Raw genomic sequence first — 18,753 nt, forward strand, 5'->3', positions numbered from 1 at the left:
TCCCCTGTAGGGGGCATGCAGGAGGCAGCCCATCAATGAATCTCTCTTATCCTTGATGTTTCTACATCTCTTTCCTTCTCCCTGCCTCTCTGAGGTCCATAAAAATATATTTAAAATAAGTAAATAAATATAGCAATGTTTAAAAAGTATTTTTAAAGATGAAACAGGAGAAATCTTGGTTCATTTTAGAGAGAGATTCCTCCTTTGGGTTATTTTATAAGGGTCAATAGGATTTCGCTTCATTAGATTCCGCATATTTGGGAGCTGGACAGGCCAGCGTTCCCACTGCACATACACAGTGTGCGATGCTATCATTCTTCCTCGGGTTCTAATACACAACACGAAAGTGAAAACATCAGGTTCTCTTTATTTTACAGGTAAAAACTGAAAGTCCAGTCATGTAACATAGGATAAAAAACAAGTGCAGTTATATCTGTAACAGGGCGGCGGTGTCCTCCACAGCACCAAGCTTCCAGTGTGCCTCTGGGCTGGTCCTGGTCATCTGGAACATTTTCCCTGGGAATTTCCTTCCTTGTCAATGGGAAGACCGTCTTCAGGGTCAAATCTGTTCACCAGCCTCTAGGTCCAGGAGTACACATTTTATTCACTTACATATATGTTCCCCTCCAACTTTCTAACTGCATTCCTACTGACATCAGTCATTCATTATAACCCTTCCCCAACATTTACTAAACGCCCCCCCCCCCGCAACTTGTATTTATAGTTAAGGAGAATGTGTACATGGCACAGGTTAACTCAGCTGCTAGTGCACAGACACCACGTGATCCTCACTGTGCTGACATACTTTCCCCCAGCTTTGGGGAAATAATTATGTACACAGAGAACTGCAGTTGACAAACAATGCCTGAGGCTCATCTGCTAAGACAAATTGTTCTGTACTTCTTAGCACAGTAAGATACATTTTCAGAAACTGAGGACCAAAGATTATTTAAAACACAAGCAGAAAAATCACACATACTAATCATACAACAGATTGACTGATCACACTGAAATTCTGTCAAAATAGATTTTCCTTGAGGCTTTCATTTCAAACAAGTCAGGAAAAAAAAATCCTAAAAAACCCACATGGCTTTGTCCTCTTAAGAGTTGCTTTCTCCTTTAAAGTTTAAAAATAATATTTAGAAAAAGAATTATTTATTACAAGAGGGTTTATCTGTCTCAGTCAACTCATTGTGAGAGGTTAACAACAATTGCTTTTAATGTTCTAATGTCAAGAAGTTGGAAGGCAGAAATAAATTTTGCAATTAAATATATGGCACTATGTATCTCCTAGGGTGGGACTTTTGCATTTCCCCTATAGCCTAATTTTTTAAAAAAATGATTCCTGTCCTGGCCAGTGTGGCTCAGTTGGCTAAGCATAGTCCTGTCCACCAAAAAGAAGCAGTTCGATTCCTGGTCAGGGCACATATCCAGGTTCTGGGTTCGATCCCTGGTTGGGGTGTGTTTGAAAGGCATTGATCAATGTTTCTCTGTCCCAATGATGTTTCTCTCTCTCTCCCTTCCTCTCTTTAAAAATCAGTAACATTTAAGAAAAAAAAATTAAAATTAAAAGCTAATTCCTTTAAAAACTCATAGAACTAAACATTGATCATTTTTCTACTTCTCTTTCAAATATTTCCTAACATTTTCACCAAGTTTTTGCTTCATGTTTGGATAGCATTTGCCATGACCCTTGTGTAAGAATTTTCCTAAGCCACCTTAAGGCTGGACAGTCCACTCCAGATACTCAATGCCAAAGGAAGACCCACTAATGCCTCAAATGGGGGCTGGGGTGACCATGGCAGTAGGAAGTAATAGCAGAGGGGTGGTATTAAGAAATTACTAACATGAGCTCAGTTGGCTGGAGCATCATCCTGTACAGCGGAAGGTTGTGGGTTCCATTCCTGGTCAGGGTACATACCTGGGTTGTAGGTTCAGTCCCTGGGGCACATATGGGAGGCAACCAATTGATGTTTCTCTTATACATCAATGTTTCTTTCTCTCTCTCTCTCTTTATCTTTCCCTCTCTCTCCTTCCTCTCTCTAAAATCAATGAAAAACATATCCTTGGGTGAGGATTTAAAAAGGAGAAGAAGAAAAAAAAGAAATTGCCAAGATGAAAGGCTCAAAGAGGGGCTGGGGGGCTGAGGGAACTGGGTGCTGCCATCTTGTGGCTGTAGGCGCTGCCATCTTTGAGGGTGTGGCATTCAATTAGCATGTTCCCTCCTTATTGGCTGTAGGCGCCGCCATCTTCGCAATGGTGTGAGGGTCAATTAGGAGAACAGTTACCAAGATAATAAGAAACCTGTCCAATTCCATCTATAGTCTTTCTTTGGGCCAGTTGAACATGGAGCTATTTTGTTTTTTAACTTCACATAACCTTTGTAGAATTCTCTGAGAGCTTGAAAACAAGAGAATACCTATAGAAACTGCAGGGGTTTTTTTGGATAATGTATAACTTTTTACATCAATTTTCCACTGGAAAAACAGTACTATTGGAATTGGATTTTGTTTTATGGTTTTCTGTCCTACACTTTGTTTTCTATAAATTATATTTCACTAGAGGCCCGGTGCATGAAAATTCATGTACTGGGGCTGGGAGGTGGGGGGTATCCCTCAGCCCAGCCAGTCCCCTCTCACAGTCCAGGAGCCCTCAGGGGCAGGAGGCAACCCGGTGATCAGGGGAAGGCGACCCCCCATCACACCTCTGCTGCTGCCACTGCCGGCAGCACAAGCCTCAGCTGGCCCTGGTTACCTGAGCCTCGGGCAGCCCTGGGCGGCTGGGGGACTGAGGGAACTGGGTGCTGCCATCTTGTGGCTGTAGGCGCTGCCATCTTTGAGGGTGTGGCAGTCAATTAGCATATTCCCTCATTGGCTGTGGGCGCCGCCATCTTCGCAATGGTGTGAGGGTCAATTAGCATATTTCCTCTTTATTAGATAGCATTTCTACAAATGAATTAAGCAGGAAGTTACACTAAACCAACTAAAACAGAAATGCTAGGTTTAAATTCTGACTTCAATGCTGGCCAAAATGATAACAGAGCTCACACTGGGGATCACCCACAAGCAAGCAGAGAAGTCCTATGAGTCCTTCTTTGGAAGAGTATGAACACTTAACTCCCAGGACACATCTGTGGTTTAGTGATATGAAGTCCTTTGTCGCTGTTACAGAACTTTAAATTCATGTACTTCATTTGGTGTAACCAAACCATCCTACATACTTCATATAATTATGACCTTTGAAAAGAGGCGTGAATTAAAAATAAGGGTACTGTAACTGAAAAAGTCATATAAAATTCCCTTTGAGTTACTTCTTGTAAACTATCATTCATTGAATTCTGCAATGTAATTTTTTTTTCTTCTTTGAAAGCAACTTGCACGCTTAACATTTTTTTAGTCTTCTTGGCGTGATTTTCTTTTCTCCACAAAAAAACAATTAAGGACGTTGTACCAATTTACTCTTACTTCCTTCCTGTTCATTGAGTTTAAAGTGGGTATAGGCAAGAATGCCAAATAATGTACATAACATGCCAAGACACTGATTAACTGACAGCGGATCCTTAAATAAAACATAGCCTCCAAATAAAGTGATGCAGAACTTGAAGTGTCCAAACATGTTGTAGCTGAGGTTTTTGGATAAGGATAAAAAGGAATAACAGGCTAGGTGCTATATTCACACACACACACACACAGCAAGGGCTTCCTGAAGTTGGAAAGAATGGCATGACACACAGCCGGAACAGCTAGCTGTCCACCCTGCCCCTCGTCTAAAGAAAAACAGGAGCTTCAGTGAAGTGTTGGGTCCATCCTCGTTCCACAGGTAGGTTTCAGCGATGAGTCAGTGACAGGAGACTGTGTCAGCTATCCCTGCTCACCACTCCGAAGAGAGAAAAGGGGCTCAAACAGAAGATTAGGAAAGGAATTCTGAGCAAGGTAGAGAGAAGACATGTTGTACAGCAATTTATGACTGTTTCAAAGTGCCATTTCTAATGATCACTTCCCTTGGCAAATGAGGTGAGATGCGATGTGTAAGGCACCAGAGAGCTGCCTCAAGGCAAGCTCACCGTATGCTTATTCAGGAGGGTGTGAGGGGAGGGGAAGGAAGCAATACTGAGCCCCAATGACATGCCAGGCACGAAGCACCCTATGTGTTAGCTGTAGTGATAGTTATCAGCAGCAGTATATGCATAATAAACACCTGCCAGGTGGTGCCTGACACATATTCTCTCAAACACTCAAAACCAACCAACCATCATTCCGTAGATATTATTTCCCCCATTTCATAAGTGACGAGAGTGAGGTCCGAGAGCTCTCACACCTTGCTCAGGCCCACAGGCAGGGGCAGAGCTGGCGTGTGCACCTGATCTGCCTGACTTCACAGCCTAGGCTCTTTGCTCTGTTCTGGGGCCGCCTGAGCAGCCTGGACGTTCCTCTATAGATGTTTGGCCTGGTATGGTTGATAGGACTTGGTTCCCGGAGCCTGCCTGACCCCACAGAGGCGACTTCCTCAGAGACAGGATCTTCCCAAGCATCGTCATGAGAACCTGAGAACTATGCTTATTTCCAATGAGGAGCTATCTTCAAGTGCACCGCCTCTACCACTTTGGCATTCCCTTATCCCCCAGCCTCTTTTAAGTAGACCACGATGTGTTAAAGATCTTTATACAAGAGGGAAGGCTAATTTAAAGAAATTCTTCAGTGAATCCTTTTGTCAATAAAAAGAGGAGCAGCTATACTTGGTATTTACAATTCCTCTCTCCAATTTTCCACTCGTTAACTTTCACTTCGGCACCCTGAAAGCTCTTCTCCAAACTGTCAGGACCTCCGCCTTGCGAACCCCCTCCATGGATTACCAGTCTCGTTTGCACCTGACCTGTCGGTGGCATCCCTCCTCACTTGGTTTCTACAGCACTCTCCTTCCTTTCCGCCTCAGTCGCGCTTTCCCTGTCTCTTCCACCTGGCTCCTCTCATCCCTCTGAGCTCCAAACACTGAATGGCGCAGGATTCCATCTTTGGGCGTCTTTTCTTCTACTTGTTTGCTTGGCCTTCTCAACCAGTCTCACCACTTTAAACCACTGGCTCTCTCTGGACTCTCCCCAGCGAAGACCCTGAGCTTCCAGACTTGTTCACCCAAAACTGAGCATGCGCGCTTCCTCCCCACCCCCAAACCTCAGGGCTGTCCATCCCAGCTGACGGCAACTCCATTCTACCATGTGCTCAGGACAAAACCAAAGGAGTCAACCATGTTTTCCCTCATATTCTCCACATCCAATTTGTCAGAAAAACCTGTTGGTTCTGCTTAAATATATCCAGCCCTGGCCGGTGTGGCTCAGCTGGTTGGGCGTCTTCCTGTGCACTGAAAGGTCACTGGTTCAATTCCCAGTCAGGGCCCATGCCACGGTTGAGGACTCGATCCCTGGTAGGGGGTGTGCAGGAGGCAGTTGATTGATATTCTGTTTTCACATCAATGTTTCTCCCTCTCCCTCTCCTTTCCGGTTGATATTCTGTTCTCACATCAATGTTTCTCCCTCTCCCTCTCCTTTCCTCCCTAAGAAAAATCAATAACAATATTTTATGAAATATCCAGGATCCAATAACTTCTCACTGTATCCACGGCTACCACCCTGGAACCAAACCACTGTGACTTCTAAATTAGAATATTGCAATGGCCTCGACAATTTCCTTTCCTGCCTTGCTTCACATAGTCCAGTGGTTTGGTTCAATGGTAGCAGTGGATATAGTGAGGGGTGGACTCTGCCACCTAGACAAGTTCTGATACATAACTGGGGACAGGGAGTGCTACTGGCATCTACAGAGGCCAGGGATCCTGCCAAACATTCTACGATGCATAGGACAGGCCCCTACAACAAAGAATTGTCTGGCCAAAAAGGTCAATAGCACTGATTTGGGAAACCCTGCTTTATTCTTGACACGGTGGACCAGAGTGGCCCTATTAGAACCTAAGTAAAATCATGTCATTTCTCTGCTCAAAACTCCAGCGGCTTCCCTTCTCACTGAGAGGGACGGTCCTTCTGTAAGAGCTCTGCCCCACCTGGCTCCTCACCTCTCAGTCCTACCTCACACCTCCCTCTGCGCTTCCTGCTCCAACCGCAAGGGCCCCCTTGTTCCTTAGGGCTCCTCACCCAGTGTTCCTTGGTTCCCTCGCCTAAAATGCTATTCATCCTGATCTGCCTAGTAACCTCCTTCCCTTCAGGTCTTTACTCAAAAGTCCCCTTCTTACAGACTTCTTCCTGACGTCTCCCCCTAAAACTTCACTCTGTCCGCAACGTTCCATATCCTCATCCCTGCTTTATTTTTCCTCCCTGGCACTTAACACTATCTAACACAAATCTGTATATTTTCTTTTTGTGCTTTGTTGATAGTCTGTTTAAGCCCATGAGAGCAAAGATTTTTGTCTATGTCATTATATCTCCAGTGCCTGACATATAGTAGATATTCAATATGTAAACAGAAACTCAATGAACAGTTTACAGTGGGTGTTCAATAGATGTTTGTTGAATGCATAAATGTTCTTATTAAGGGCACACACTTGGATGCCTTGACGTGGCGGCATGGTGCAGGAGTGTGGGGACCAGACTGCATGGTTTGAAATCTAGATGCAGCACTTCTCAGCTACCCGACCTCGAGTTATTGACACTCTCTGCACCTCAACTTCCTCCTCTGCAAAATATAGTGATAGAATTTACCTCACAGAGCTGCTGGGAGAACTAAATGCCTAACATACCCACGGTGATTGGAAAAGTACCTGGCACTGAATAAACATTTATTAAGTGTTGTTCTTTTAAAAAAGTGATTATTATTGCTGTTATTTATTGATAGTTGGCAAGTAGGATGCTTTTTTACTTTGATGACATCAGTGTTCACTCACTTATATAAATCAGTACACTATGACATAACATTGCTAAGCTACCTCTCTGATGTAAAGAAGTCCATTCTTTGCATTTGCCTAAGAGTGGAGCAAAGTGAAATGAGAAAAGAAACAGAATGACCAGTAGAATGTTAAGAACTGGTAGTTGAGTTTGCTTCAGACCTTCAGGGTATGACTTCATTTCTTAAATACTGAGAAAAACAGGCACGCCCATATCCACCTAAGTACAAAAACACATGCTAGAATTCAGAGGTCACATGCCAATTTCAGAGGCCTGGTTATATTTTGTTATGTGGATAACCACACCTCTACTTTATTACTATAGATAACTGAGAATTGACTGAAGACCCAAAGCATCCATCCCATTATTCAACCCACAAACATTTATTTAACCCCATTGTGCAAGAAATGGTTTTCTATGTTAATTTTGATAAGGGAAAGGGTCATCTATGACGTGAGAAAATGAAAGAAAGCTAATGCATTTTCCCAGTTCGCATTTCTTTAAGTTTCTACAGGCTTTAGTGTGGAATGAGATGATTAATGATTAAAAATAACTCACTCTACTCAAATTAGGCCATGCAATAGTAATTGTCAGACTCAAGGAAGTTAATGTGATGGTGTTTTAGAAAAATATAAAAAACTATGCATTTGTAAGTCATTAGGAAAAGGATACGTGACTGGTGAAGTGTTCCCAATGATCCAATAAATTGATAAGTTCACCATGAAAGCTATTACTCCAGATAGAAGCACCATAAGCTACAAATAAAGCAAAAGAATCATTAATGCAGCTTCAATCATTATAATCTTCAAGTGAAAATACATTTCATTAGACACTTCTAAAAACTCAAATATCAACCATTACGAACAAAATTTTTAAAAAGAATCAATTTAAACCCTGGCCAATGTGGCTCAATTGGTTGGGTGTTGCCCCTTACACCAGGAGGTTGCCGGGTTGTTTCTTGTTCAAGGGCACATACTTAGATTTGGGGCTCGATCCCCAGTAGGGGGTATGCAGGAGGCAGCTGATCATCGATGTTGTACTCTCACATTAATGTTTCTCTCTATCTTCCTCTCCCTTCCTCTCTCTAAAAATCAATAAACTATTCTTTTGGTTGTTGTTGTTTTTTTTTTTAAAGAATCAATTTGAAAGACAACAAGAATTGAAGGTAAACAAATAGAATAAATAATATTCAGAAATGTACTTTGTCTAAAAAAACTGAAAGGAAAATCTATACTAATAATAGAGGAATATGCAAATTGTCCAGGATGCTGTCATGGAAGGACCAATCAGGGAGGGGGAGGGGGCAGCTGAGAACTCTCAGCACACCTGTGCCGCGGGTTCAAAGGGCAAGGAGAGGAAGGGAGAACAGATAGGCAATTAAGGGGATCAGGCCAGGAGATGAGAGCAGTTAGGTAGTTAGGGGGATGAGGCCAGGAGGTGAGAGCAGTTAGGTAGGGTGATCAGGCCAGGAGGTGAGAGCAGATAGGTAGGGTGATCAGGCCAGGAGGGGAGAGCAGATAGGCAGTTAGGGGGGATCAGGCTGGCAGTGGACAGCAGATAGGCAGTTAGGGGGATCAGGCCAGGAGGGGAGAGCAGTTAGGCAGTTAAGGCGACCAGGCCAGGAAGGGAGAGCAGATAGGTGAGTAGTCCTGGATTGTGAGAGGGCTGTCCGACTGCCAGTTTAGGCCCGATCCCCATGGGATCCCGGATTGGAGAGGGTGCAGGCTGGGCTGAGGGACCGCCTACCCACCCCCGCCCCCGTGCATGAATTTCATACACCGGGACTCAAGTTCTCCAATAATATCCTGCCTCTGAATGTGAATATCCAAGTTCATTTTCTTATCCATCTGAAGAAAAATTACTTTTAAAAAAAATTTATTATTATGAAAGTAATACATGTTTCTCATAGAAAAATCAGAAAATAAAGAGAAACATAAAATAATTTTTATAATCCCAACCATCAACCACTGTTAATACTTTAGCATCTATTCTCCCAGATCTTTCTTCTATTGAGTTGCTCATATTTGTTCTTATTTAAATTAAATCAATATGTATTCATTGGATATCTACAAAACGAGGCCACACCTTGTGAGGAACACAGTATGTTCTTGTCCTCAAAGAGCTTAGAAAACACTTAAGAACACAAAGTCATGGTAATCATAGCTTACACTTACATAGTCATTATTATGTGCCAGGAATTGTCCTAAATGTTTTACATATATTACTTCATTTAATCCTCACAAACCCCGTGAGGTAGTAAAATATTATCCCTTTTATAGACGAGAAAACAGGACACAGTGAGGTGAAGTAATCTGCCTGAGACCACACAGCCAGGAAGTGGCGGGCTGAGATTTAAACTCAGCCATCTGGTAATGGAGACCCTGCTCTTAACCCACTCTCTTATGCTACCTCTTAGCCACATGAAAGCGAGAGTGCAACGCAAGATTTCTGGCTCAGGCAATAAAAGAATATGAGCTACCTCATTTATAGGCAAACAGACAATACAGGTTCTATATGAATCTCTAGGCAGGACACACCATTTTGGGCTGGGATAATGAGAACAGTCTTTGGATTTCAAATGTATGTGTCCATTAAAGAAAAAAGAGGGGGCAGGATTTCAAGCAGAGGGGACAGTATGGGTCAAAGCATGGAGGCATGAAAACAAACGGTACATACATAGGATAGTGAATAAGACAACTTGGCTGAGGACTGAGGGCTGAACCACTGCATATGTATACAGCATTCTGTTCAAACCTATCTCACACTTTTATTTTAAAAGTTATAAAGTCATTTTTTTATTTCTAAAATAAGAGAGTTTAGATAAAATATTAGTTATGATTTGAATTAGTAAGTAGTTTACATTCCAAAGAGATGAATAAGTCATATTGGAAGATTCTTTCTGTCTCATGTGGGTTTTTTCAGTTTCAGATCAGCACAGTCATAAGAGGCCTTGTGGAGCTGGATTTGTGTCATATTTAGGTAAAAAGAGTAATCTGTCATTTGTTTAATAAAAGTGAGGCCCATTACATTTTCTTTCTTTATCTTATTTTTTTATTAAATTGATTGGGGTGACATTGGTCATAAATTTTCAATTAAGAGAAACTTGCTCCTTAAATATTTTAAAATATATATATTTTATTGACTTTTACAGAGAGAAAGGGAGAGGAATAGAAAGTTAAAACACTGATGAGAGAGAAACATCGATCAGCTACCTCCTGTACGCCTCCTACTGGGGATCGAACTCGAAACCAAGGTACATGCCCTTGACCAGAATCGAACCCCGAACCTTTCAGTCCGAGGGCCGATGCTCTATCCTCTGAGCCAAACTGGTTAGGGGAACTCCTTGAAAATTTTAAAAACTGTTTCTAGAAATATATCATTGTTAATTTTATTGAGTTCACAGAATGTTACATACTTATTCGTGATGACTTAGCATTAAAAATACAATTACAAGCTCTACTTTGAGGCAATGATGCCCTCTAGGGACATTAGAGAAGGAAGGTGACTTTCCCTTACTTAAATGGCCTTGGACTGCTGTGCACTAAGTTTCTTTGACTTGCCTTATGGCTTTTCTGCTGCTCTCTTCTTTCAAATCTGTCAGAGGACCTATGACAAAAAACCTCTCCGTTTCTAATTAAAGATGTCTAAGCTGCAATGGTTTGAAGACCAGATCACTAAGATGGTTAGAACTTTTGTAAGATTAATAGGAAATATCTGACAGAGGGGACAGCAATTTCTATTTTGGAAAAAAGAGTCTGTGTTGGTGGGGGCTTGCCTGGGGTGGGAATGGCTGGCGGGGGGAGGGAGGGGTGTCAAGAGGGAAAAAGGAGACATATGTAAAATACTAGACAAATACAAAAGGGGATTTATGTCAAAGCACGTAAATTTAAAACAACTATCAATCCGCTTACAGGCAGCACAGTGGATGGGTGAAGAATATGGACTTTGGAGCCAGAAAGCATCGATTCCAATTCTAGCTCTGCTTACTAGCTGTAGGATCTCAGGTCGGTTACTTAACTCTCTGTCTCTGTTTCCTCCTCAGTCAATCTAGGGAGAAAATAGCACGGATCCACACAATAAAACTGTTATAAGCAAGTTAATATTTGCAAAGTGCTTAGAACAGAGCCCAAATAGACTCAGGGCAATGTAAGTTTGATGAGTTAACACCACTAACAAAAAAAAGACATTCCTATTGACTGTGTTCCAAAGGTTACATGGGAAGCAGACATTCCTTCCCTAAGTGGGGGATTACACTTTCTAACTTAAAATATCACCAAAGTACATATCCCTTTGATCTGGCAATTCTACTCTTAGGATTCTATTTCATTAAAAAAAAATTACCAGTTCACCCTAGTCGGTTTTGCTCAGTGGATAGAGCATCGGCCTGTGGACTGAAGGGTCCCAGGTCCAATTCTGGTCAAGGGCATATGCCTGGGTTGTGGGCTCAATCCTCAGGAGAGGATGTGCAGGAGGCAGCCGATCAATGATTCTCTCTCATCATTGATGTTTTTATCTCTCTCCCTTCCTCTCTGATATCAATAAAAAATATATATATTTTAAAAAGAGTTAGTTTAAAAAAAGATACTTTCATGAGATATTACATGAGAAAAGTTAGATACAGAAAATCATGTGATATGATGCCATTTTTGTAACCAAACAAATGTTTATTTATGTATAAATACATGTGTGCTTTGTGTATGTTGATATATGAGTATGTATACCAAGGAGAAAAATATGAAACAACAAATACTAAATGTTGACATGTCTTACTTCAAGGGACAGGAATGGGATAATGATATGTGGAAGTGTGCATGGGGAAAAGAAATCCATGATGAAAAAAAAAAAGCATATATGGTAAGGATCCGTGCATATAAAATTATATATCCACACATACAAACACACATACGTGTGTGTCTATGTATCTGAAAAATAGATAGATGGAATAATCACGAAAATGATAAAGGTGATTATCTTGGTTTTAGAGGACCTTCACTTTCTTTATATTTTTATGTATGTTCAAAATCTATACAATGACCATGTACTATTTATATTATCAAACAAATCCAAGCAGCAAGTGAAAGTTAACTATAAGGGAGCTCCCCTAAGACTGTCAGCTGATTTCTCAGCAGAAACATTTCAGGCCAGTAGGGAATGGCACGAAATATTCAAAGTGATGAAAATCAAGGACCTACAACCAAGACTACTCTACCCCACAAGGCTATCAGTTAAAATTAAAGGAGAAATAAAGAGCTTTCCAGATTAAAAAAAAAAAAAAAACTAAAGAAGTTCATTACCACTAAACCAACATTATAAGAAATGTTGCCCTAACTGGTTTGGCTCAGTGGATAGAACATCTGCCTGCGGACTGAAGGGTCCCAGGTTCGATTCTGGTTAAGGGCATGTAACTTGGTGGAGGGCACATCCCCAGTAGGGGGTGTGCAGAAGGCAGCTGATCGATGTTTCTCTCTCATCGATGTTTCTAACTCTCTATCCCTCTCCCTTCCTTTCTGTAAAAAAAATCAATAAAATATATTTTTTTAAAAAGAGAAAGAAATGTTAATGGACTTCTTTAAGAAGAAAGAAAATAAAAACAAAATAAATAAGCCTATATTTTCACTGTAAAAAAGTAAAATAAAAGTAGGTGCCTGAATTATTTGTGGGCTATAGCTCTGAGTGGTCAGAACAGTAATCAGGCATTAGCAGACCTGAATTTTAGGCCTGGTTTTGTCACTATCTGACTGACCCTAAGCAAGTCCCTTCATCTTCATGCCTCAGTTTCTTCATCTAAAAAATAATCCTATGCCAAACCGGTTTGGCTCAGTGGATAGAGTGTCAGCCTGCGGACTGAAAGGTCCCAGGGTCGATTCCGGTCAAGGGCACGTACCTTGATTGCGGGCACATCCCCAGTAGGAGATGTGCAGGAGGCAGCTGGTCGATGTTTCTAACTCTCTATCCCTCTCCCTTCCTCTCTGTAAAAAATCAATAAAATATATTTTTTAAAAAATAATCCTTACTTTGCTTCCCTGAAAGGATAATGAATATTAAATATGAGGATGGATCTGAAACAGTGCTCTGAACATTAAAATTGCATTAATAATGGAGGGATTGTTATTATTTTGTTTCTTAGACACAAAAAACAATTAGAACTCACCAAAGCAGAAACTGACCAGGGGCTGAAGAGTCCTCCTTCTCCAAATAGCGGCTCAAAGAAGGGCACTGCGACCAGCAACATGCCCGATGACATTGGAGCCTGGTAGTACAGCAGTTGCATTGAGTTAACTTGCAATTCATGCTGTTTGGCTCCTACCCACTGAAAATTAGGAGATAAAACCAGTTAGGCAGAAAAAAAAATAGTATTACTCACTATAAAGCAAAGATGCAACTCTAGCCACAAAGATGGACACGTGGGGCACAGGGCTGGGGGAAGAGGAAATGCCTGATTATTCTACAAAATTTCAAAGATCAATAACATATACAAATGTTCTTAAAGCACCGTGGATGAGAGGAGCTTTATTAATTCAGTGTCTGATCATGTATTTTCTTTTTTTCTCATTTTATTTTTTCTTTCTTTCTTTTGATCATGTATTTTCTTCTGAATTATAAAGAAGAAGAAAAGGATCCTCTCTTCCCTCCTGGTTCTAGTAAATGGGGATATCCATGCATACAGGAGCCCACAAGCATAAGAGATCTCAGGAAAAAATGTCAGGAATGGAAATTTTGGTCATAAGTAGGAATACAGATGCAGTGTCCAACTTCATTTCTTTCTAAAATGCGCCCCCACAAAAAAACTGGGGGAAAGAGACAGACAGGAACCTCAGTTACCCCAGGTGGCTGCCAATGTATGTGGCTAGAAAGGTGTGTGAGGTCTTTCAATTCACTTTAAAAAGCCCAGTCAATGGTAAAAGGACTGAGGTCTTTCAATTCCTCTTTATGGATGACTTTTCTGTGGGTAATCTGCCACTAATACACGTCGAGAAATGAGATGATCACAAACCCTAAACAACTATATCATTCAGCAGAATCAGCACCTCAAAGCCAAATCCCACCAGTCCTCTAAATGCTTCACAATTATAACTGCTTAAAGAAAGCTGGACAGGGTGGTTTGAATAAGATCTGGCAAAAACAGCCAGGCCTTTGAATAACTGCTCCTACATAATTCCTTTTCCTGTAGGTCTGGGTATCCTGTTACATATACTCTAAGTCTATAGAACTTCACCAACACAAACATAAAAGAGCAGGAAATCTGACACATACTCCTGGGAGCCTTAACTAACAGTCTTCTGTGACCATGAAGGACAAATCATTGACTCTTCTGCTGCTGGCTCCCGGGGGCACCGCAGTGAGCAGAAACGAAGGCAGAGTGTACCCCTGTCTCTCTGGCAGCCTCGCCAGGCAGCTGGGGATCTCTGACACAGACCCGCCTGGTGAGTCAGGGCCTCCACTTCCTCTTCTTGCAGCGCAGCCTGGCTTCTGCCCACCACCCCTCTAATGCAACTGCTCCCTCAAAGGGCACCATCACCTCCAATAGCTCCATCCAAAGAGCTCCCTTCCAATCTCCTCCTGCTGGAGCTCTGCAGAATCTGAAAATCTCTCTTGGAAGAGCCTGAACTCTGGTTTGCACTGCTTCCTTTATCACCCCTTCCTTCACTTACTATTTTTAAGGTTGGTGTCTAGCCTCCCTCTTTTAACTCCCTAACTGGTTTCCATTACTATCTGCTGACATCTACAGCTCTGACCTCTTTCCTTGGGCATCCTTAAACTCACATCTTCAACAGGCTATCAGTCATCCTCACCCGCAAGCATGTCAAACTCGCAGCTGGTGGGCCACATGCCTTGTATATTTAAAGAGGAAAATTCCTTTTACCATCAACTGGGCTTTTTAAAGTGAATTGAAAGACCTCACACACCTTTCTAGCCACATTTATTTAAACGAGGCATGTGGCCTGCCTGTCGCGAGTTTGACATGCTTGAATCAGGACTTGTTTAAAATCGAGCTCATTTCTTCCTTCCCCAAATTAATTCCTCTTGCGTTGCTCCAATAATTGATGTAAACTCCTCCAAGGATCAGACTCCCTGCTCTTCTTGCTCTCACATTCCGTCAGATCCCACTCATTCTTTCTCTGAAAGGTTTCTGGAGTGTTTTCCCTGACCTATTCCACTACCACTGTGCATCAGCACCCTCCTGTCTTCTCCTTGAACCATGGAGAACTTCCGAACTGTTACCCTTCCTTCCCTCTCTTATTCATTCTTCATTACCATGAGTTAATTTTCTAGAACACAGGGAAAGATCAAGTGACTCCCCTATCCACACTCCTTTCCTGATGCCTGCAGGGTGAAGAGCACACTTCCTTCTCATGACAGCTAAGACTCTGCCATCTGGTCCCACCCACCCCTACGCCTTGTCCTTCCACAACAGTCTCACCAAACAAATCAAGTTCTCCAAGAATGCTCCATCACTGCAAAGAAAGACCTCTGCTACATTTATTTGCTAAGCAAATTCGTCTGTTTTTTGATGTAAATTGTTTACGTTTCTATCAAGACTTAACCCACCACCTTCTGGGGTAGAACTGCCACTTCCTCCCTGGTGTACCTCAGAACTTTCCTCATACCCTGAGCTATCCTACTTGTGATCAGCTGTCTAAACGTGTTTCTACAATACTTGATTATAGCTGCTTTTCATCGTTGTATCCTCATGGCTAACCATAAAGCAGAAGAAATGTCTGCTGAATGAATCAACAGTCTTTCCACAACAGTATTTCTACAAAGCTGACCACTCATCTTTTAACTCCTTCTAATGCCCCAGCAGAAATAACTGAGAAATTATACCTGGATACAATGGGAAAATGCAACTTTCTTTAAAATGAATTTTGGGGAAATATACCTATTTTGTAACAGTACTTTTACCACTTACTAATAATGAAGAACTCTGCCCATTTGTTAGTCTACAATCATTCCTTGATCAATCTCATTTCAAATATCCACCTGAGGGATATTGAGTCCTTTGATTCTAATCTATAACACGTTGGGACTTGTGTGGACAAAAATGTTCATATTGGCATGAACAAGTGAGTGCTCTGAATTTAAATTATATATAGTGAATACAAGAAAGTCTAATGTTCAACAAAATTTCTTGCCATATTTAATAAATATTTAATCCATACTGGGCGGAAAAAAAAATAAGTTCATTTAGCAGAAAAGAATGCTCATTTACTTTATCTAAAACAAAAGTTAAACTCACTGCAGGACACCCAGTATAATGTTCTTAAAGCACAAAGCGGAGCTTCCTCTGGTTACTCTGCAGTAAAAGACAATTTCTGGGAGCCAAGTGACAAGACTGAGTGGGTGCTCATCCTTTCATGCCGCTGGTGCCTTTTTCATACTGCTCCTCTGCCACTAAAATGTGTATTTAACCCCAGAATGTTTACATAACAATGTTTCTGCAATGATCAGTATTATAAAGTTTAAGATGCTAAGGCTGTATCATTAAACTTCTAACACTCAGTAAGAATGCCTTAGTTTATAACTAGTAAATGTTTGCAAGAAAAGTAAAATTGGTTACACATTTTGACTCTAATTTCCCCATGCAGGCACACCCAGAATTTTCAGTCCAAGGTTTCCAGTATAGAGAAAATACTGTTTCACTGTACCCTACACCAACTTACTTCCCCGCCCAATATAAAAAACAAAAAATATACTTGTTCAGATTTTATGGTAATGAAGTAAGTGGATCCATGAGCAAATTTTTAATGAATGCCTGCTATATAGGCAAGACACTGTGCTAGTACAAGAAGTGAAATACCCATTGCTATAAAATATTGATAGATAAATTATTCGAAGCCAATATACAAGTTGTAACAGTAGCATATTTTTTGAGGCAAAGATTTATAAATCTGTAATTTTCCTTTTCCATTCAAATTTTTGAAAGTGTACTCACTCCTTTCATAATGTTATAATTTAAGAGTAAATGATACATGTAGCCCATGAACTCAGTCCTCAAGCAAAGTCTTATTACTCATTTTGTGAAGAATTCCCAGAAAATGATGTACCACCACCCCAAACTCAAACTGGTAAGCATGGGTATTATACACTTACAAACAGGTAGGTGGGTATTTGGTGAGCATCACACACCCAAGTTTCTCTGTCTCCTTTCTTCTCTTCACCTTGAGTCAGACAAGTTATGCAATGATGCTTTCTTCCTAACAGTCTATTGTCTCTATACTGTATTTTATAAACCTTGGGATACAGCTTCAATTATGAAATCTGCTAAAAAGGCACATAAAGAAAAAAAAAATTACCAACCACTTGATAAAGGGATGTAACTAAAACACCAAGAGCAGCAAACACCATTCCAAGGAAATTAAACTTCACATCGTAATAAGAATTTAGGATTACACCTAAAGTTATAGGAATCTGTAAAGAAAAAGAGGTAAATGTTGTTCAGATTAAGTTCAAGAGTATTCCTTTCATGGTGTCTTACAAAGTTAATTTTAAAAAAACATCATTAGGAAACAATGAACCTTTATACATTTTTCTTTTCTGTTTGAAAACATTGACTGTTAATCCTGTTTCCTTAAAGTTAAATATGATAGTTCTCATTGTGTTCACATTTAATTCTATTTAAAATTTTGGGTAAAATAATGAGTTAATGCATTGCACTTTGCAAGAAATGAATACCATATGCAGGGACATAGGAGGAAAAGTGTCTAAACAATATATAAACATAAACATATAACAATAGCATTTGGATCTTAAATACTGTAAATTATTAAGAGCTAAGATTATGTTAGTCAATTTTCCTTCTATTTATAGATGCAGAAATCACTGCAGAATGTCGCTGCTGACATAGTCTGAGACATATTTTATCTTAAACCTTTAACGTTTATCATACATGGTTTGGTTCCCCTGGGGGAGGTGGGCTGTTTTCGGTTTGAGATTTTGCAGATACCTAATGGACTGAATTGAACTACCCAATGCCGCTTTCTTTTCTTACCAACCACAGCATTTAAGGATATCCAACAAACAGTAGTTATTAAAATGCACAAGCACACTTGTAGGCTAAGAGCCCAATGGAGTGTCATGATGGCTTTTTTTCCATCTCCCCCAAGTAAGCTTTAAACTGACGTGCTCACAGATGACACGTGTGTGGATTTCAAGATGATGAAAAAAGAAGTGGCGCAAGGTTAAACATTCAAAATTCCCGGTGAAAAAGACAGTCCAGGAGGTGGGATGCTCGAGGAGCGCCTTGCGAAGCTGAAGCTACTCACCAGCGTGAGCTGTATTTTGGTGGAAAAGGTTTTCTTGTAGCAGAGGGTCTGGATCACTATGATCACCGGCGTGGTCATGGCCTTGGCCAGCTGGTAGGTGCCGATGGTGTTGTTCTGCAGGGAAAGGTTGGTGAAGACCACGAAGCCACAGAAGCTGAGGGCCAGGAGGAGGAGCTTGGAAGGCGGCAGGCTCTTGGGGGCAAAGATGTTCAGCTTCTGGCAGAGGTACAAGCCCAGCCAGGTGACCACGAAGTGCACCAGGGTCAGGCTCATGTTGGGGAAGCCGTGGTGCACATAGATCCACTTGTTGAGGAACACGATGCAGATGGACACCAGAAGATTGAGCAGGAGCCCGGCGGCGATGCGCCCATTGCCCCTCACTCTCTCCGCCAGCGATGCCATGACCCCCACGAAGCCCGGGACCTTCAGCCTCGGAGAGGGGCGCCCGGCCTGCCTCCGGCTGTTCTTGCCCTCTTCCTCCGCGGCTGTGTTCCCGCAGCCGCTGGCTTCAGCTTCTGGCCGGCAAGAGGGTCCCGGGCGAGCAACAGCAGAGTACACATGCTCTGCCACCGCCCATTGAGCCCGCGACGACGCGGCGGC

At 41.5% G+C, this 18,753-nt stretch overlaps 1 protein-coding gene across 2 annotated transcripts; it reads right to left on the reverse strand.

The window, feature by feature from the left end:
* Positions 1-2,871: 2,871 nt before the first annotated feature.
* Positions 2,872-18,747, reverse strand: SLC35E3 (solute carrier family 35 member E3). Of its 2 annotated transcripts, XM_006767774.1 has the most exons (5): positions 18,154-18,747; positions 17,189-17,299; positions 13,041-13,199; positions 7,562-7,644; positions 3,368-3,622 (listed from the first exon to the last, which is right to left on the reverse strand). In XM_006767774.1, the coding sequence occupies exons 1-5, from the start codon at positions 18,553-18,555 to the stop codon at positions 3,436-3,438; spliced, it is 942 nt and encodes a 313-aa protein (XP_006767837.1). In that variant the 5' UTR covers positions 18,556-18,747; the 3' UTR covers positions 3,368-3,435. The 2 variants fall into 2 exon arrangements, with proteins under 2 accessions (XP_006767838.1, XP_006767837.1); XM_006767775.2 differs by lacking the exon at positions 17,189-17,299 and having other exon boundaries at positions 2,872-3,622.
* Between the last annotated feature and the right edge of the window lie 6 nt (positions 18,748-18,753).

The sequence above is a fragment of the Myotis davidii genome, unplaced genomic scaffold (genome assembly GCF_000327345.1).
Source record: "Myotis davidii unplaced genomic scaffold, ASM32734v1 scaffold982, whole genome shotgun sequence".
NCBI classification, from domain to species: domain Eukaryota; kingdom Metazoa; phylum Chordata; class Mammalia; order Chiroptera; family Vespertilionidae; genus Myotis; species Myotis davidii.